Consider the following 20265-nt stretch of genomic DNA (forward strand, 5'->3'; position numbering starts at 1 on the left):
CCTGTACCCGTCGGACGGGTTGCACCTGAACAGAGCTGGGACTGAGTTCCTTGCGGGAGGTTTTGCTGTTGGGGAGGGTTTAAACTGGTTTGGCAGGGGGATGAGGATCTGAGGTTAGACTCAGCTGGGATAAAATCAGAAATTAAAATGGAAGGCAGAAAATTAATGGATGAGTCTGGAAGACAGAGGAAACAAGGGTTAGAAAATTTTTTTAAAGTTTGGCATTGCTCAAGGTTATCTATTTCAATGCAAGGAATATAGAAAATAAAGCAGATGAGCTGAGGGCACAGATAGACATGTGGCAGTATGATATCAAAGCTATTACAGAAACATGGTTTAAGGAGGGACAGGAATGGCAGCTCAACGTTCCTGGTTATAGGGTTTTCAAACGCGATAAGGAGGGGGATAAGAAAGGAGGGGGAGTGGCAATTTTGGTCAAGGAAACTATTACAACTGTGAGGAGGGATGATATGTTGGAAGGTTCATCAAATGAGGCCATGTGGATTGAGCTAAGGAACAAAAAAAGGGGCAATCACACTGCTGGGAGTGTACTATAGACCCCCGAACAGTCAGAGGGAGATAGAAGAGTAGATATGTAGGCAAATCTCTGAGAAGTGCAAGAACAATAGGGCAGTAATAGTAGGGTATTTTAACTACCCCAATATTAACTGAGATAGTTTTAGTGTGAAAGGAATTGAGGGAGCAGAATTCTTGAGGTGCATTCAGGAGAACATTTTTGCCCAGTATGTAGCAAGTCCAACAAGAGAGCGCGCAGTTTTAGACTTAGTTTTAGGAAATTAAGATGGGCAGGTGGAAGAAGTGGCAGTGGGAGAGCATTTTGGTGGTAGTGATCATAATTCAAGCATCAGTCAGTTTTAACATAATTATGGAAAAGGACAGAGATAGAATAGGAGTTAGAGTTCTCAATTGGGGCAAGGCCAATTTTACTAAGCTGAGGAGTGATTTAGCGAAAGTGGACTGGAAATAGCTACTTGAAGGTAAATCAGTGTCAGAACAGTGGGATACATTCAAAGGGGAGATTCAAGGGGTTCAGGGTAAACATGTTCCCACAAAGAAAAAGGTGAGGCGGCCAAATCCAGAGCCCCATGGATGTCAAGAAGCCTACAGGGTAAGATAAGGCAGAAAAGGAAAGCTTATGTCCGACACTGAGAACTCAATACTACAGAAAGCTGAGAGGAGTATAGAAAGTGGAGCGGTGAATCAAAAAGGAAATTAGGAAAGCAAAGAGAGGGCATGAAAGAATATTGACGAGCAAAATCAAGGTGAACCCAAAGATGTTTTATCAATACATTAAGAATAAGATGATAACTAAGGAGAATGTAGGGCCCATAAAAGACCAAAAAGGTAACCTATGTATAGGAGCGGAAGATATTGGTAGGGTTCTTAATGAATACTTTGCGTCTGTCTTCACAAAAGAGGGGGATGATGCAAATATTGTAGTTAAGGAGGAAGAGAGTGAAGTATTGGATGTGATAAACATAGGGAGAGAGGAGGTATTAATGGGCTTAGCATCCTTGAAAGTTGATAAATCACCAGGGCCAGATGAAATATATCCGAGGCTGTTGAAAGAAGCGAGAGGGGAAATAGCAGAGGGTCTGACCATCATTTTCCAGTCCTCACTGGATACAGGCGTAGTGCTGGAGGATTGGAGAATTGCTAACGTTGTACCTCTGTTTAAAAAGGGAGCGAAGGACAGACCGAATAATTACAGGCCAGTCAGTCTAATGTCAGTAGTGGGCAAATTATTGGAATCTGTTCTGAGAGACAGGATAAACTGTCACTTAGAAAGGCACAGGTTAATCAAGGATCGCCAGCAGGGATTTGTTAAGGGAAGATCTTGTTTGACCAACTTGATCACATTTTTTGAAGAGGTAACAAGGAAGATAGATGAAGGTAGTGCAGTTGATGTGGTCTACACGGATTTTAGCAAGGCTTTTGACAAGGTCCCACATGGCAGACTGGTTAAAAAAATCCCATGGGATCCAGGGAAATGCAGCAGGTGGATACAAAATTGGCTCAGTGGCAGGAAACACAGGGTAATTGTTGACAGCTGTTTCAGCGACTGGAGGGCTATTTTCAGTGGCGTTCCGCAGGGCTCAGTACTGGGTCCCCTGCTTTTTGTGCTATATAGTAACGATTTGGACATAAATGTAGGGGGCATGATCAAGAAGTTTGTAGACGACACAAAGATTGGCAGTGTGGTAGATAACGCGGTGGATAGCTGTAGACTGCAGGAAGATATTGATGGTCTGGTCAGATGAGCAGAAAAGTGGCAAATGGAATTCAACTTGGAGAAGTGAGAGGTGATGCATTTGGGGAGGTCAAACAAGGCAAAGGAATACACGATTAATGGGAAAATACTGAGAAGTGTAGAGGAAGTGAGGGACTTTAAGAGTGAATGTTCACAGATCCCTGAAGGTAGCAAGACCGGTCGATAAGGTGGTTAAGAAGGCATATGGAATCCTTTCCTTTATTAGCCGTAGTATAGAATACAAGAGCAGGGAGGTTATGCTGGAACTGTATAAACTCATTGGTTACGCTACAACTCGAGTTGTGTGTGCAGTTCTGGCCAACTCATTATAGAAAGGATGTAATTCCATTGGAGAAGGCACAGAAGAGTTTTACAAGGATGTTGCCAGGACTGGAAAAATGCAGCTATGAGAAATGATTGGATCGGCTGGGGTTGTTCTCCTTGGAACAGAGAAGGCTAAGGGGAGAACTGATTGAAATATACAATATTTTGAGAGGCTTGGATAGAGTGGAGGTGAAGGGTCTATTCACCTTAGCAGAGAGGTCAGTGTAGAGGGGGCATAGATTTAAAGTGATTGGTAGAATAATTGGAGGGGAGATGAGGAAAAACTTTTGCACCCAAAGGGTGGTAATGGTCTGGAACTCACTGCCTGAAAGGATAGTTGAGGCAGAGACCCTCAACTCATTCAAATAGAGTCTGGATATGCACCTCAAGTGCCGTAAGCTGCAGTACTACGGACCAAATGCTGGAAGGTGGGATTAGAATAGGTGGATCGTTTTTCGGCCGGAACAGACACGATGGGCCAAGTGGCCTTTTTCTGTGCCTTAAACTTTCTACAATTCTATACGACACCAGTGATTCTTTTTTTGCTCTTCTACACTGAATCTTGGCAGGATTTCTTCAAAGAGGTGATGGTGAGCTGGGTGATTTCTTTTTCTTTGGCAGGAAAACACCAACTGTCTTCAAACAGTTCACACCACAACTAAAACTGAAAACAATGTCCAAACCCCAAACAGAGAGTCAACCTTCTCACCTCCACAAACCTTGACATGTGGCATCTCTGTAACCATTTTCCCCAAGTCACCAAGGGTTCTGCTGTTTTCTGAGCCCAAATCACAGGTAGCCTCCAACACAGCTGGCTTTCAAACAACATCTTGTCCTGTCAGTGAACTTGGTTAAAAATATACATCCATGAATCTTTTCAGTTTTAACACAAGTCCTCAAAAAATAAAAACATTAAAATAGTCGTTTGGTATAACAGAACTTGAGAATTGCTGAAAATAGGGACATGTCGAAGATTTTCATGTTGTACTCATCAGGACAATATACAAGAATAACCATTGTAAGGGAAAACAACAACTTATACTGCATGACAAGAGGTAGAGGCGTTGTCATGGAGTTCACTTGTCAACCAATTAGCACTCTCTTGTCATGCAGTATGAGTTGTTGTTTTCCCTTACAATGGTTATTCTTGCGTGTTGTCCTGATGAGTGCAAGACGAAAAGCTTCAACAACGTCTCTATTTTCAGCAATTCTCAAAAAATATTAGAAATAATGGAAGCACTTTCACAACACCTCCATCCTTGGAGGAATGAAACGCCATTTTTAAACGTGTTTCATTACAAAGAGTGAAAAAACAGAAGATGAAAAATTAAAACACATTTACACGCTCATTCCCATTCACACTTTGCCTGTAGCTAATACAGTTCAGCTTTGTATCATCTTTGCGTTCAGATAACTCAAAGCAATGTTAGATTCTAGACAAAGCATCCGCAATTACATTATTTTTCCCGCAATGTGGATAATCTTTAAGGTTATAATAGCAAACTGCATCAGCGTCTGTCATTCCAGCGTTTGAATTTTTCCACAAAGGCCAGTAGGGTTATGATCAGTATATACCAGTGTCTCTCTCTGCAGTCATGGCAGACATAGATTTCAAAATGCTAAAGAGCTAGTAATAAGCCCAGGGTTTCTTTTTCCACTGTAGAGTATCTCTTTTGGTGTCAATTTAGCTTTTTGGAAAAGTATTCCACTGGCCTTTCTATGCCTGATTCATCATCTTGTAACAGCTATCTTGAAGGGCTCAGTGACATTTGGAGCAGCCAAATTAATCAAAATGGCTTTCAGCCTCTCAAAAGATGCTCGGCACTCCCCTGATCAATCCACCTTGGTTTTCTTTTGTCGTAGTAAACCAGTCAGTGGAGCAGCTATAGTACTAAGGTTTGGTACAAACATGCGATAGAAACCATACATCCCAAAAATCTCATTATTTCTCACTTCGTCTTCACCAATCCTGGTTCTTTCACTGTTCTTGGCAACACTTGTCCTTGCCCTTCTATATGCCTGAGGTAGGTTACTCTCGCTTTTGCAAATTCACTTTTGGCAAGGCTCATCACTAGATCAGCCAATTTTAATTTTTATAACAGAGCTTCTAGTTGTTCCAAGTGGTCCTTCCAAGTGTCACTGTATACCAGCACATCGTCAAGGTAAACCGCACAGTTAAGAACACTAGCTACCACTTGGTTTATTAGTCTCTCAAAAACGGCTGGGGCATTTTTTAGTCCGAATGGTACTCAACACTGGAAAAGACTGTCTGGTGTTTCAAAGGCTGATATTTATTTAGCTCAGGGTGTTAAAGGAACCTGCCAGTATCCCTTTAACAAATCTATTTTTGTAAGAAACGTGGCATTGCCCACTCTGTCAATACAGTCTTCCAAGCGAAAAATTGGATAGCAGTCTGCTTTTGTTACGGCATTAAACTTTCTGTAGTCCATGCAGAATATAGTTGAACCATCAGATTTAGACTCGAACACAACTGGGGAACTCCAGCTGCTTTGACTGGGTTCAATTAGGTGGTTTTTCAAAATGTATTGGATTTCTGCTTTCACCTGGGCCTGGTTCCCTGGACTTAAGCAATAAGGATGCTGTTTTCTAAGAAAGGATTCCCCTACATCCACATCATGTGTGGCTAAGGGTTGTACATCCTGGTTTATCCCTACAGACTTCTTTAAATGCTGAGAGTAGCCTTGTTAGGTCTTCTCGTTGTCCTGTATCTAAATGTAAAAGCATAGTGTCCAATATCCCTGACAATTCAGTATTAGCTAACCAAATAGGAGGGTCAATTTGAGAATGGTCTAGGCCTCCTATTGCCTCATCCTCACTATCCCTACTACCTGATATACCTGTGTTTGTTTATCCTCCTCCCGGCAATGACATTGTTTCATTATATTGATTTGAGACAGACGATTCTTTTTCCAGCGATCTGGGGTGTCAATCAAATAATTTACCAATTATTTTCACCACTTTATATGGACCACTGAACTGTACTTTCAGCAGTTCACCCTGTAAAGTAATACTAACACCTCATCCCCTGTGTTGTGGAGTACAATTGAGAACTCAGCACACGAGATGGCTGTAGGTGAAGCAAGCAAAATTTATTCAGAGATACAAGTATGCATATCAGGGAGAATGTCTCTCAGTGAGATCCAAGAGGCGACTCAAAACTCCTTTGTTCAATCCACATACTTGTACATTAACTTCGCGTGACATTCTCTGCATCAGCTATTTTCATGCATTCACTTGGCCAGCTGTTTATTCTAATATACGCCTTCCTTTGTTTTGACACATCAGGTCTTTTTTAAATCATCTAACTGTTCCAAGCACATCAGTTTGTTGTTTATTCGCTCAGTTCCCTTCTTTGTTCTTGTCCCTTCCTCCAGTCACATCTCCCTTTAATTATATCTTCACACGTCTCATAGCTCTGAACTTCTCAATAACAAGCTGAGGGAATACATTTGCAGTGTTAGCAGTTTTCTACTGGAACGACAGAGGTGGAGGGGCGACATGATAGAGGTTTACAAAGTTATGACTGACATGGACAGAGTGGATAGTCAGAAGCTTTTCCCCAGGGTGGAAGAGTCAGTTACTAGGGGACATAGGTTTAAGGTGCAAGGGAGGCAGGTTCTTCACACACAGGGTGGTGAGTGCCTGGAACTTGCTGCCGGGGGAGGTGGTGGAAGCAGGTACGATAGCGACGTTTAAGGGGCATCTTGACAAATACATGAATAAGATGGTCCCCGGGCGTGCAGAAGGTTTTAGTTTAGACAGGCATTGAGATCGGCGCAGGCTTGGAGGGCCAGATGGCCTGTTCCTGTGCTGTACTGTTCTTTGTTCTTTGTTCAAAGTACTTCAGTGGCCTACCTAGCAGTGTTAGTGGTTTTCAACATTCTTCTTGCTACTTATCCCACGATTCTCTACTTCACCCCGGTTGAAATGTTCGGGTCTTGGCATGCTTGTCTACCCATTTCCTCATGGTTGTTTGGGAAGCTTTAAAGGTGTTTCTGAGCCACTTTGCAGGCTCTCGTGAGCCGCTCCCGGAACATGGATACATTATTTAACACAGAAGATTCGTCTCTCTGTTCGAAAAACTTTTAATTAGTTTTAGAGGAACTCTTCTCATGTCCATAAAATAATTCAAAAGGACTAAAACTGGTAGACTCATTAGGTGAATCCCTAATGGCAAACAAAAGAAATTCTAGCCCTTTATCCCAATCATGGGGATATTCATGACAGTATGCCCTGATCATTATTTTGAGGGTCTGATGGTACCGTTCTAAAACGCCTCGTGTCTGCGGGTGGTATGCTGAATGAAGGTCTGCTATCTGACCCGAACCCTACGGGATCCGACGACATGTGTAGGCCTTGGGTCAGTCCGGACACACGGTAAGTGCTCTGCTGGTAAGTATTAAAATTAAAAAACCTTACCTGAGCTGGGAGTCCAGGACGTCAAGCAGGGAAACTGAGTCTGCGCAGTGAGCGAGTGACGTCTCTATGACGTCATCATGCACACGCTGCAGCTTCCCCGTCGGAAGGTAAGTAAAGGGATGGTCAGGTCAGGCTCGGATCCGCTATGGTTTGTGTCATGTTCTTTTTCCCCCGACCTGAGCAGGCCTTTATTGCCCGAAGACTTCAACTGTGTTATACCCAAATTATTTATAGCTCCTGGAAAATTTTAGACATAAAATTGGAATCTTGATCCGAATGAATCTCAATCGGTAATATATATCTAGTGAAGAACTGGGTTAACTTCTCTACCACTACCTTAGCAGAAATTGTTCTCAAGGGAACAGCCTCTGGGAACTGAGTAGCCATATCCATGATACAGAATATATATTGGTATCCCGCTTTCGTTTTCAGTAAAGGTCCTGCACAGTCTACCAACATCCTACTAAATGGCTCCCCAAAAACTGGCATGGGAATTAGAGGTGCCAGTTTTATGGCAAGTTGGGGTTTTCCCACAATCTGGCACGTTTTACAAAACTGCACCACTTCCTTGTAGAGACCTGGCCAGTAAAAATGTCGACTTATACGTAATGTGGGGATCCGGAAGACCCAGTCTCACTATAGGAATTTCATGGGCTATCCTTAATATTTCCCGGCGATACTATCTAATGAACAACCGTCCAGTCTTCGTCCGCAGGTCTGTGAGGAGGTCTCCGCTTCCTCATCAGAATCCCATTTTTAATATAGTAGCCTTCCGGAACTTCCTTTGCTGATTGTGCCACTTTATTTAACTCTGGATCGGTTTGCTGAGCCTTAATCAATGAAGACTTACTGAACATTTCCTTCGGATTATCCGAATCCCCAAAGAAAGTTTCAGATATTCAACTAACTGACTGTGGTGCCACTTTTATCTCGGACAATGGAACTTGTTTAGCCATTGCTCGGGTCACTACACATGAAGGAAAAATTCCTGGAACCTGCTCCTGCAACTGTTCTGTAATAAAAGCAAAATACTGCAGATGCTGGAAATCTGAAATAAAAACAAGAAATGCTGGAAATACGCAGAAGCTACTACCCTTGCTCCGGCCAAATCATTGCCCAGGAGCAGGTCAACTCTATCTACCGGCAAACTATGGACAACTCCTACAGTTACTGTTCCAGACATTAGGTCACACTCCAGGTGCACCCGATACAAAGGTTAAGGGTATATACACCCCACCGATACCATTCACTAAAATCCTGGCATTCAATGCGCTCTCTGGTGGAAAAGTCATGTCTTCCCCCAGCAAGAATGTTTTGGTGGCTCCTGTATCCCCACGTATAACTATAGGTTTACCTGCTTCATTCGAGGGGTAAGGAGTTACTTTTTCTTTTGACAAGAATTCTCTCTAACTCTCAGGTTATCTCGTTCACGTCCCCCGCTCTCTGTGTTCTTTGTTCTTGGCCTTACAGCCACAGTCAGAGTTACAGCCTGATCTGTGTTACTCCCAGCAAAGGCCCCTTTCTCTGTATTGGCCCTGTGTACCCTAATAAGACCCATGGGTTTACCCCACAACTTCCAGCATTCTGCACAAAGGTGTACCACCTGTGGCAGTTATAACACTTAGGCTTTCGGACCACACTTCCACCCACAGCACCTTCCTTTCTGGGCTGAGATGATCCTGGGGCATTCTCAGCTGTCCTTTCTTGTCCCCAGCTACTTGCTTTCCTTTCACCCTCCCACCTTCTGTCCTTCTCGGGTTTGTGGGGGTGACGGACAAAAGGTTTAGACTTGTAAACTAGCTCATAATCAGAGATTTCTGCTGCCTGTTGAAACCTTCTGGTTCTCTACATGGGTTCTTACTAACGGAGGGAGTGAATTTTTAAATTCTTCCAGAGAATTACTTCCCTAAGGTTTTCATACATGGCCTCTACCTTTAGTGTCCACATCCCACGATCAAAATTAATTTGCTTTACACTCTCAAATTCTATATAAGTGTACCCAGGCTGTCTCTGGAGGTTCCGAAATTTCTGCTTGTACGCTTTAGGGACCAACTCATAAGTAGTGAGAATAGCCTTTTTTGCCGTCTCAATCTGCAGAAGTCTCCTCAGAAAGCATGGCATAAACTTAGTGAGCTCTGCCCATCAACCTGCTTTGCATAAGCTGTGTCCAGCTTTCTTCGGCCACTTCATCGGTCTAGCTATCTTTTCAAAATAAATGAAAAATGCCTCTACGTCCCTTTCCTCAAACTTTGGGAGGGCTTGCATAAATTTAAACAGCATTCCACTGGGTCCTGAGCTGAGTCAGATCTTTCCCCACCAAAGTTTTCACTGGTGTCAAGACCACCCTTTTGTCTTAGTTCCATCTTTTAAAATTCGAATTCCCTTCCTTCTCTTTGAAATGCTATTTTGCCCTTTCCTGTCTGTCAAATTCAAGTCTTTTCATTGTCAATTCTCTTTCCTGTTCCAAGTTTAAAGTATTTACAATTCTATTTCTTTTTGTGAAGTTCAAGCTTCGTCATGTGCAACTGGATTTTAGCTAATTCAACTGCACTACCATCTGGTTTGCCTTCTAATTGTAAATGTGGTGCTATTACTTCAATTACGTCTGCTTGCTTAGCTCCTGGTTTTAACTCTAGTGCCAACTTTTCTGCCAATTCCTTTAATCTAACCTTGGTTAAGTTTCTCAAATCACTCAGGGATACATCCTCTTTCTCCAGAAAGGCCATAATCATAGAACCACAAAATAATTACGGCACAGAAGGAGGCCATAAAGCCCGTCGTGTCCGTGCCGGCTGAACAAACTAGCCGCCAAATCTCATCCCACCTTCTAGTACCTGGTCCATAGCCTTGCAGGTTACAGAACTTCAGCTGCAGGTCCAGGTAGCTTTTTAAAAAATTAAGAGTTTCTGCCTCCACCACCGTTCCTGGCAGTGAATTCCAGACACCCACCATCCTCTGGGTAAAAATGTTTTTCCTTATGTCCCCTCTAATCCTTCTAACAATCACCTTAAATCTGTGGCCCCTGGTAATTGACCTCTCCGCTAGGGGAAACATGTCCTTCCTGTCTACTCTATCTAGGCCCCTCATAATTTTGTACGACTCAATTAAGTCACTCCTCAGCCTTCTCTGCTCTCAGGAAAACAACAATCGCCTATCCAATCTTTCCTCATAGCTGCAACTTTCAAGCCCTGGCAACATTCTTGTAAATCCCCTCTGCACTCTCTCCAGAGCAAGTATATCCTTTCTGTAATGTGGTGACCAGAACTGTATGCATTACTCCAGCTGTGGCCTAACCAGTGTTTTATATGGTTCCAGCATTACATCCCTGATTTTGTATTCTATACCTCGGCCAATAAAGGAAAGCATTCCCTATGCCTTCTTCACCACTCTATCTACCTGTCCTGCCACCTTCAGGGACCTGTGGACATGCACTCCAAGGTCTCTCAATATCCTCCCGTTTATTGTATATTCCCTCACGTTATTTGCCCTCCCCAAATGCATCACCTCACACTTCTCTGGATTGAATTCCATTTGCCACTTTTCCGCCTACTCAACCAAACCATTGACCAACTGACAAAAAACATTCCAGTAGTGTACTTTACTCTAATGCACAAGAAAGCTTTTTTTTTTATATAAACTTTTCCTCTTTTCAATTATTATTACCCCACTTCCAATTGCAAGTTGTCAGCTTTGGGTATCCCAGATGACGAGGCCCCAGTTAGATGTTACGACCAAGGTGGGAGGAGTGCACTGTCTTTGAGTTCCACTTCTCCACAGATCACAACATCTATTTAAATGTTTATCCAGTTACCAATACAGCCAATCATATACTCTATTTTTTATCCCCGAATAAAATACACCAACCAGGTTTCTTCAATAAACAAAATCAGATTATAAAAAAAACTTAACTAGTAACAAAGCAAAGCACTAACACACAGATTGAAATATAAAAGTATCCTTTTTTAAAAAATTGCCCGATTACTTACACACACACGCGGAAAAATAATATAGAAATTCACTCTACAGAGGTCTGTTGCAAAAAAAACCCAGAAAAAACTACTTTGGCCAAATCCTTGACGGAAAAAGAAGATATGGAAGTCAGTTGTCCCTTTTTTGATCTGGCATCCGGGTATACAGAGACGGATCACTGCATTCGTTTCAGAAGCAGTCCGTTCTGGAGATGTCGAGAGTTATTCGAGTAGGCTTTCTAGGCGAAATGTGGCATCAAGGTCTTTCTGACAGCAGACTCTTGAATCTCAGGATTTTTTCCAGCTCCTCAGGAGCTGTACAGCACCAGTGATTTTTTTTTTTGCTCTTCCACATGGAATCTTGGCAGATTTCTTCAAAAAGTTACAGAAGGTGGTGAGCTGGATGATTTATTTTTTCTTGGCAGGAAAACACCAACTGTTGGCAGCAGTGGCGCAGTGGTTAGCACCGCAGCCTCACAGCTCCAGCGACCCAGGTTCAATTCTGGGTACTGCCTGTGTGGAGTTTGCAAGTTCTCCCTGTGTCTGCGTGGGTTTCCTCCGGGTGCTCCGGTTTCCTCCCACATGCCAAAGACTTGCTGGTTGATAGGTAAATTGGCCATTATAAATTGCCCCTAGTATAGGTAGGTGGTAGGGAAATATAGGGACAGGTGGGGATGTGGTAGGAATATGGAATTAGTGTAGGATTAGTATAAAATGGGTGGTTGATGGTCAGCACAGACTCGGTGGGCCGAAGGGCCTGTTTCAGTGCTGTATCTCTTAAAAAAAAGTTCAAACCACAAATAAAACTGAAAACAATGTCCAAACCCCAAACATAAGAACATATAGGAAGATAGGAACAGGAGTAGGCCATTCAGTTCCTCGAGCCTGTCCCAACATTCAATGAGATCATGGCTGATCCGCAGCCTAACTTCATATTCCTGCCTTTGGCCCATATCCCTTAATAGCTTTGCTTAACAAAAATTTATCTCAAATTTAAAATTAAACAACTGTTCTAGCTTCAACTGCTGTTTGTGGGAGAGAGTTCCAAACTTCTAGCATTCCATTCACCTTTTTGATTATTTTCTGTACTTGCTCGTGGCATTTTAAAGATCAATGCACCTGAATCCCCAAGCCTCTTTGGACATCCACTGTACTTAACCTCTTCCCATTTAGAAAGTACCCTGCTCTATCCTTTTTTGGTCCAAAATGGATAACCTCACACTTGCCTGCATTGAAATCCATCTGCCACAGTTTTGCCCACTCACCTAGTCTGTCAATATCTCTTTGCAATTTTATGCCATCATCTAGACTATCTACAATGCCGCCTAACTTTGTATCAGCAAATTTGGATACATGACTTACTATGCCATCATCCAAGTCGTTAATGAATAATGTGAATAATTGAGGCCCCAACACAGATCCCTGCGGGACACCACTAGTTACATCCTGCCAATGGGAGTACTTACCCATTATCCCCACTGTCGCCTACCACTCAACTACCTTTCTAACCATGTCAATAATTTGTCTTCAACTCCATGGGCTTCTACCTTAGTTAACAGTCTCTTATGTGAGCCTTCATCAAATGCCTTCTGGAAGTCCATATAAATAACATCCATAGACATTCCCCTGTCCACTACAGAGAGTCGACCCCCTGACCTCCACAAACCTTGACATGTGGCCTCTCTGTAACCATTTTCCCCAAGTCACCAAAGGTTTTGCTGTTTTCTGAGCACAAATCACAGGTGGCCTCCAGTATGGGTGGCTTTCAAACAACATCTTGTCCTGTTGGTGAACTTCATAAAAAGAAATACATCCATGGTATCTTTTTTCAGTTTTAACACAAGTCCTCAAAAAATAAAAATATTAAAAATAGTGGAAGCACTTTTGTAACAGCCCCCAGGTCCCTCTGTCTCTGCACACATTAGAACAGTACCATTAAGTATATATTGCCTCTCCGTATCCCGTCTGCTAAAATGCATCACCTCACATTTCCCTGTATTAAATCCCATCTGCCACTTGGCTGCCTGTTCTGCTACCCTGTCTATTTCCTTGTTGCAGTCGATTGGTATCATCCTCACTGTTTGCCCCATCTCCAAGTTTGGTATCATTGGCAAATTTGGAAATTTTACTCCCTATTCCAATATCCAAGTAATTTATGTAGATCAACAAAAGCTGTGGTCCTTGCACTGAACCTTGGGAACACCATTGTCTACCATCCCCCTCTCTGAAAAATGATCTAATACCACAAATAACTGTTTTGTGTCCTTTATCCAATTTTTTAATCCAAGCTGACACTGACCCTCCTATTCCACGAGCCTTAATTTTGTTAACCAGCCTTTGAAGTGGCACTTTGTCAAACGCTTTCTTAAATCCATATAGATAACATCCCCTACATTCTCATCAATCTTCTCCGTTTCTTCATCAAAACATTCAAGTCGTCAAGCACGATCTGCCTATTACAAATCTGTGCTGACTCTCAATGAACTCAAACCTTTCCAAGTACCTGTTAATGTTTTCCCTGGTTATTTTTTCTAAAACCTTATCCATCACTGATGTTAAACTGACCGGCCTGTAGTTATTAGGAATATCCTTACACCCTTTCTTGAACAAGGGCATCACATTCGCCACTTTCCAATCCTCTGGTATCGAGGGAAGATTATGGCAAACCCTTCGCTATTTCCACCCTGACTTCCCTTAGCAACCTAGAGTGCAAGCCATCTGGACAGGCAACTTATCCATTCTAAGCCACCCTTTCCAGTTCACACCATCCATTACCTCTACCATTTACACTCAGTCATAGAATCACTTACGGCACAGAAGGAGGCCATTCGGCCCATCAAGTCCATGCCGGCTTTCCACGGAGCTATGCAGTCTCACTCCCAGCTCGATCCTCGTAGCCCGGCAAGTCTATTTCTCTCAGGTGCCCATCCAACTTCTATTTTAGTCAGCATACTCTTCCTTAGTAATAAGTACTTTGCATCAGTGTTTCAAGCATTTAGCCATGCCCTGCATCTCTAAGCATTTATCACCCTTTCTGTCCCTAATAAGCTCCACCCCACCTCTTACTACCCACTTACTATTTACATGCCAGACGACGACTTTTTGGTTCCCTGTTATGTTAACTGCCATTCCTATTCTCATATACTTACTTTGCCAGTTGTATTTTCCTCTTCACTTCCCCTCAACTTTTGTTTTTGACCTGGTTCTCACTTGAAGAATTCATCTGACATGCATCATACACCCTCTTTTTTTTGTTTCATCATATCCTCTATCTCCTTCGTCATCCAAGGAGCCCTGGCTTTGGTTCCCTTACCTTTGCCTCTTGTTGGAATGTACCTAGCCCCTAACTGAAACATCTTCTTAAAGATCACCCATTGACAGGAAAAAACTAACGGAACAGTCTTTGGTTCCATTTTACCCTGGCTGGATCCCCTCTCATCCTATTTAGGTTAGCCTTCTTACAATTTACAAGTTCTACTTTAAGATTGTTCCTTGCTCTTCTCCATTATTAATCTAAATCTTATGATATGATCACTCTTACCCAAGCGTTCCCCCCCCAGACACTTGGTCCACCTCATTCCCGAGCACCAGATCCAGCAATCAAGTTGGACTGAGAACATACTGGTCAAGGAAGTTTGCCTGAACACATTTCAGAAATGTCAGCACACTATTCAACAGAAGAGAAAACACAGCTGCACTTAATGCTTTCCTCACGACATCCACACAACACTCTTCCAGTAGTGATTGTTGGATAGTGATCCAAAGCAAAATCCTTAATCAGCTTATCCCACTTAAATTCTCCTACTGGAGGCAAGCTAAACCATAATAGACTGAAGAGCAAAGCTGGAAACTTCCTCATTTGCATGGTTCAGCTACTCGCTGCTTACCCAACTGAGCAATAATTCAGTTTAACCAAAATATGTACCTGGATCATAAACACAGGTTTGTGCATTGAGTGAAGTCAACTTTTACATAAAGTAGCAAATAACAGCTAAAGAGAGGCAGGTTTAAGGGAATATATTAAAACTTTGTCTGTTACAAAATGTTATTTTCATATATAATGTACTCATTTGGAGCACAAAGTAAACTGCGTTTTATACATTAAAGCAGCACATACTCATCTGACAATTTGGGTATCATCTCTACATTTACAACTTCTGTCAAAGACATTAACTCACAAACAAGTTAGAAAAACTGTACAAGGGAAATGCAAAATTCATCCAACTTCATATCTCATGTTTAATTTTGCAAATGTCTCTGATGATTCGCTGCTGTCATTCTGGAAATTAAATTTTTAAACAATAACCACTACAGAGCCCAACAGCATTCTATCAAATCTTGCTCTCTGCACACAATATCTTGATATTGATGACACTTGGCTGCGTAGATGTGTTTACCAGTGATGCTAATTTAACTGCAAGAAAAACTGGAAGGGAAGAATCCAGTGCCATTGTCACATCATGAAGAACCACCACTTCCATAAGATTTTTCTCGCTTGGGTCCCATGAATTCCAGTCCTTCAATAGGGATTTCCTTTTCCTTGATGGCTTTCTGTAATTAAAATAATGTTCTCTCATCAACAAGCACCAGCTGCACAGGAAATATGAAGCCACCAGCAGTATTTTAATTTAAAAAAGGGACAAAGTTGAAGCTCCCTTGATGCTTTAGGTCAGCAAATGGTAATATTACAACCTTGACCCACTGTTTCCTGAGTCAGGTCATGGGCTCAAGCACTATCCCAGTGACTTGAACACATAATCTAGTCTAACACTCAGAGCAATACTGAGCTGCACTTTGAGATGAGATGCTAAACAGAGATCGTCCTCAAGTGGATGCAAAATCCCTTAAGCACTAACTAAAGGGCAAGGGAGTTCTCCTGACGTCATGGCCAACATTTATCGCTCAACTGACACTCAGATTATTTGGTTACATAGGAAGATAGGAACAGGAGTAGGCCATTCAGCCCCTCGAGCCTGTCCCGCCATTCAATGAGATCATGGCTGATCGCGGCCCAACACCATATACCTGCCTTTGGCCCATATCCCTTAATATCTTTGCTTAACAAAAATCTATCTCAGATTTTAAATTAACAATTGTTCTAGCTTCAATTGCTGTTTGTGGGAGAGAGTTCCAAACCTCTACCACCCTTCGCGTGAAGTGCTTCCTAACATCTCTCCCGAACGGTCTGCTCCTAATTTTTAGACTATGCCCCCTAGTTTTAGAATCTCCAACCAGTGGAAAGTTTATCTTTATCTAGCCTGTCTCTTCCTTAAATCTTGAAGACTTTGATCAGATCACCCCTTATCCTTCTAAATTCCAGCGAAAACAGGCCTAATTTGTGTAATCTCTCCTCGTAACTTAACCCCTGTAGTCCAGGTCACATTCTTGTAAACCTACGTTGCACTCCCATAGACCATATGGCCCATCAAGCCTGCTCCGTCATTCACTACTATCATGGCTGTTCTTGGGCTTCAATTCCACTTTCCTGCCCGCTCCCCATATCTCAATTCCCTGCGAGACCAAAAATCTATCTATCCCAGCTTTAAATACTTAAATGTATTCAACAATGGAGTATCCACAACCCTCTGGGGTACAGAATTACAAAGATTCACAACCCTTTGAGTGAAGTAATTTCTCCTCATCTCAGTCCTGAATGATTGACCCCTTATCCTAAGACTGTGTCCCCGTGTTCTAGATTCCCTGACCAGTGGGAACAATCTCTCAGCTTCTACACTATCAAGCCCTTTGAGAATCTTGTATATCTCAATTAGTTCTCCTCTCTTCTAAACTCCAGAGAATATAGGCCCAATTTACTCAGCCTCTCATCATAGGACAACCCCCTCATCCCAGTGACCAATTTAGCAACCCACTTGATTGGCACCCCATCCACTAACATTCACTCCCTCCACCACCGACGCACAAAATGCACTGCAGCAACTCATCAAGGCTCCTTCGAAAGCACCTTCCAAACCTGCAATCCCTACCACCTAGAAGGACAAGGACAGAAGTTGCATGGGAACACCACCACCTGCAAGTTCCCGTCCAAGCCACGCACCATCCTGACTTGGAAGTATATCACCATCCCTTCACTGTTGCTGGGTCAAAATCCTGGAACTCCCTTCCTAACAGCACTGCAGCTGTACCGATACCTCAAGGACTGCAGCGGTTGAAGAAGGCAGCTCACCACCACCTTCTCAAGAGCAATTAGGGATGGGCAATAAATGCTGTCCTAGCCAATGATGCCCACATCCCATGAATGAATAAAAAAAATGTCCTCTGGTACCACCCAAGTCTAAAACAGACTAGAAAAGTATGACCAATGCCTCCGCAATTTACACTCACTTCACTCAGCAAACATACGTTGCTGTAGTGAAGCATTTTGAGCTCTCCTGAGGTTTATGAGGGGTGCTATTAGGAAACTGAGATTAGCTCACTAATGGACCTACAATGGGATAACTGTCACTCAATCAAGATTCTTGCAACACTCTATACAACACTGCAAGATAGTCTGAGCTACAGCTGGACAAGCAATGGGAAACTGGTCTGATAAATTGCATAGTTTTAGCAGACACACACTTGGCTCTGCCAATCTGTATCTAAGCTCTCTAGACATGGGTAAGTGAGCTGTGACCCTATATGGAGGATGTGTACACTTATCACAGAAGCACAGAACTATTACAGCACAAGAGGCAAGTTGACCCATCCTGTCTGCACCGGCTCTCCAAATGAGCGATTCACTTAGTGCCACTCCCCCGCCTTCTCCCCGACATAACCCTGCACATTCTTCCTTTTCAGATAACAGACTAATACCCTTTTGAATGCTTTGATTGAACCTGCCTCCACCACACTCCCAGGCAGTGCATTCCAGACCTTAACCACTTGCTGTGTGAAAAAGTTTTCCCTCATGTTGCTTTTGCCAATTACTTTAAATCTGTGCCCTCTTGTTCTTGATCCTTTCACGAATGGGAACAGTTTCTCCCTATCTACTCTATCCAGACCCCTCATGATTTTGAATACCTCTATCAAATCTCCTCTTCGCTAAGAAAAACAGCCCCAACTTCTCCAATCTATCTTCATAACCGAAGTTCCTCATCCCTGGAACCACTCATGAATCTTTTCTGCACTCTCTCTAATGCCTTCACATCTTTGCTAAAGTGCAGCGCCCAGAACTGGGTGCAATACTCCAGCTTAAGCCTAATTAGTGTCCTGTACAAGTTCAACATAACCACCTTGCTCTTGTACTCTATACCCTTATTAATAAAGCTTTGTATACTGTATGCTTTATTAACTGCACTCTCAACTTGTCTTACTGCCTTCAATGACTTATGCACATATACCCCCAGGTCCACCTGCTCCTGCATCACCTTTTATCTTATATTGTCTCTCCATGTTCTTCCTACCAAAATGAATCACTACACATTTCTCTGCATTGAACATCATCTGCCACTGGTCCTCCATTCCACAAACCTGTCTATGTCCTCACAGATCACAATGCTTCCAAGTTTCATATCATCTGCAAATTTTTAAATAGTGCCCTGAACACCAAAGTCTGTGTCATTAATATATATCAGAAAGAACAAGGATCCCAACACTGACCCCTGGGAAACTCCACTACAAACCTTCTGCCAGTCCAAAAAATATCCATTAACCACTACTGCTTCCAGTCTCACAGCCAATTTCATATCCATGTTGCTATTGTCCCTTTTATTCCATGAGCTATAACTTTACTCACAAGTCTGTTCTGCAGTACTGTATCAAATACCTTTTGGAATAGCATTGCCCTTATCAACCCTCTCTGTTACTTCTTCAAAAAACTCCAGGAAGTTAGTTAAACACGATTTTCCCTTGCCAAATCGTGCTGGCTTTCCTTAATTAACCCACATTTGTCCACTTGCCTATTCATTTTGTCCGAAATATTGTTTCAAGAAGTTTCCCCAAACAGAAAGCAGATGGTTGTTGTGGACTTTTCAGCCGTTTAATTTGAAAACTGTAACATGGCGATGGCTTTCCACGTCAGGCACCTGACCAGAAAAACGATGATATCGAATGCTGGCTCATCCATTGATGCCATCAACTCAAACCCATTGAGCTTGCTCGACTTGTTTGCTTCAGAGCCCTCGCCAGGTAGTTGGCTCACTCCAGGATTCCTGCCCTCTGCTGGGATAGCTGTCTCACCTCAAGTCCCTGTCCAAGTTCCCCACCCGGCCTGGCCTCATCCCCCGCTCCCCGAGGCCCCGGCCTCACCTTCACGCACTCCTGATACTGTTTAAAGAGTTCGCTGCACGGATCCGCACTCCGTTCCCCCTTCAGGAACTTCTCAGCGAACCAGCGGTTGAAACACACATCATAGCCGCGCTTCAATTCCAAGCACTCAGTGCCCACGCTGTTCATAGTCACTGAGCGACCCCAGGCCCGCGTCGCTTAAAATTGAACGTCATCGCCCACGTGATACTGGCGCCGGCGGGCCGGCCCTGGTGCCCGCCATCTTTGATACTGGCAGGTAACTCCAGTGCCGGCGGTGCCATCATTGATACTGGAGCTATGGTATATTCAATGTGGGAATGGAATTGGCCCGTTCCTTGCGGTTTCTGGCCTGCAGCCGTTTCCTGCCCTCTTTTATTTTGCTTACAATAAACTATAACCCGCCTTTGTGTTGAGTGCGGTTCGAGAGAAGGCGCTGCCGATCAATGCTGCTCAGTTCCTGGCCTTTCAGATCACCGGGAGTCGGGACTCTTCCTTTCCGCCAGAAATCTTCCTGTTGGAACTTAAAACGGCGCAGGATCAATAAAACAGTGTAACTTAATTAAAATTAAAAAACACAAGAAGAAAAAACATTACCGCCCGAACAGGGACTTGAACCCTGGACCCTCAGATTAAAAGTCTGATGCTCTACCGACTGAGCTATCCGGGCCCTGCTAGAGATGTAACTACATTATCTTTAAATCATACAAAGAATCCACATTCTCTACATTGTAAATAAACTTCTACCCTCTGCAACTCACTTATAGAATCATAGCATGATTACAGCACAGGTGGAGGCCATTCGGCCCCTCGTGCCTGTGCCAGCTCTCTCAAGAGCAGCTCACCTTGTTCCACTCTCCCACCTTTTTCCCTGTAACCCTACAAATTGTTTCTCGTCAGATAATTATCCAATTCTCTTTTGAAAGCCGCGATTGAATCTGCCCCCACCACACTCTCAGGCAGTGCATTCCAGATCCTAAACACACTCTGCGTAAAAATATTTTTCCTCATGTCGCTGTT

At 43.0% G+C, this 20265-nt stretch overlaps 1 protein-coding gene and 1 non-coding gene across 2 annotated transcripts; both read right to left on the reverse strand.

Moving 5' to 3' along the window:
• Positions 1-15011: 15011 nt before the first annotated feature.
• On the reverse strand, positions 15012-19439 carry triap1 (TP53 regulated inhibitor of apoptosis 1). Its single transcript, XM_068055594.1, has 2 exons — positions 19249-19439; positions 15012-15555 (listed from the first exon to the last, which is right to left on the reverse strand). The coding sequence occupies exons 1-2, from the start codon at positions 19393-19395 to the stop codon at positions 15463-15465; spliced, it is 240 nt and encodes a 79-aa protein (XP_067911695.1). The 5' UTR covers positions 19396-19439; the 3' UTR covers positions 15012-15462.
• A 403-nt stretch (positions 19440-19842) lies between these two features.
• On the reverse strand, positions 19843-19915 carry trnak-uuu (transfer RNA lysine (anticodon UUU)). Its single transcript has one exon. It is a non-coding gene; the product is annotated as a tRNA-Lys (tRNA).
• Between the last annotated feature and the right edge of the window lie 350 nt (positions 19916-20265).

The sequence above is a fragment of the Heterodontus francisci genome, chromosome 23 (genome assembly GCF_036365525.1).
Source record: "Heterodontus francisci isolate sHetFra1 chromosome 23, sHetFra1.hap1, whole genome shotgun sequence".
Classification (NCBI taxonomy): Eukaryota; Metazoa; Chordata; class Chondrichthyes; order Heterodontiformes; family Heterodontidae; genus Heterodontus; species Heterodontus francisci.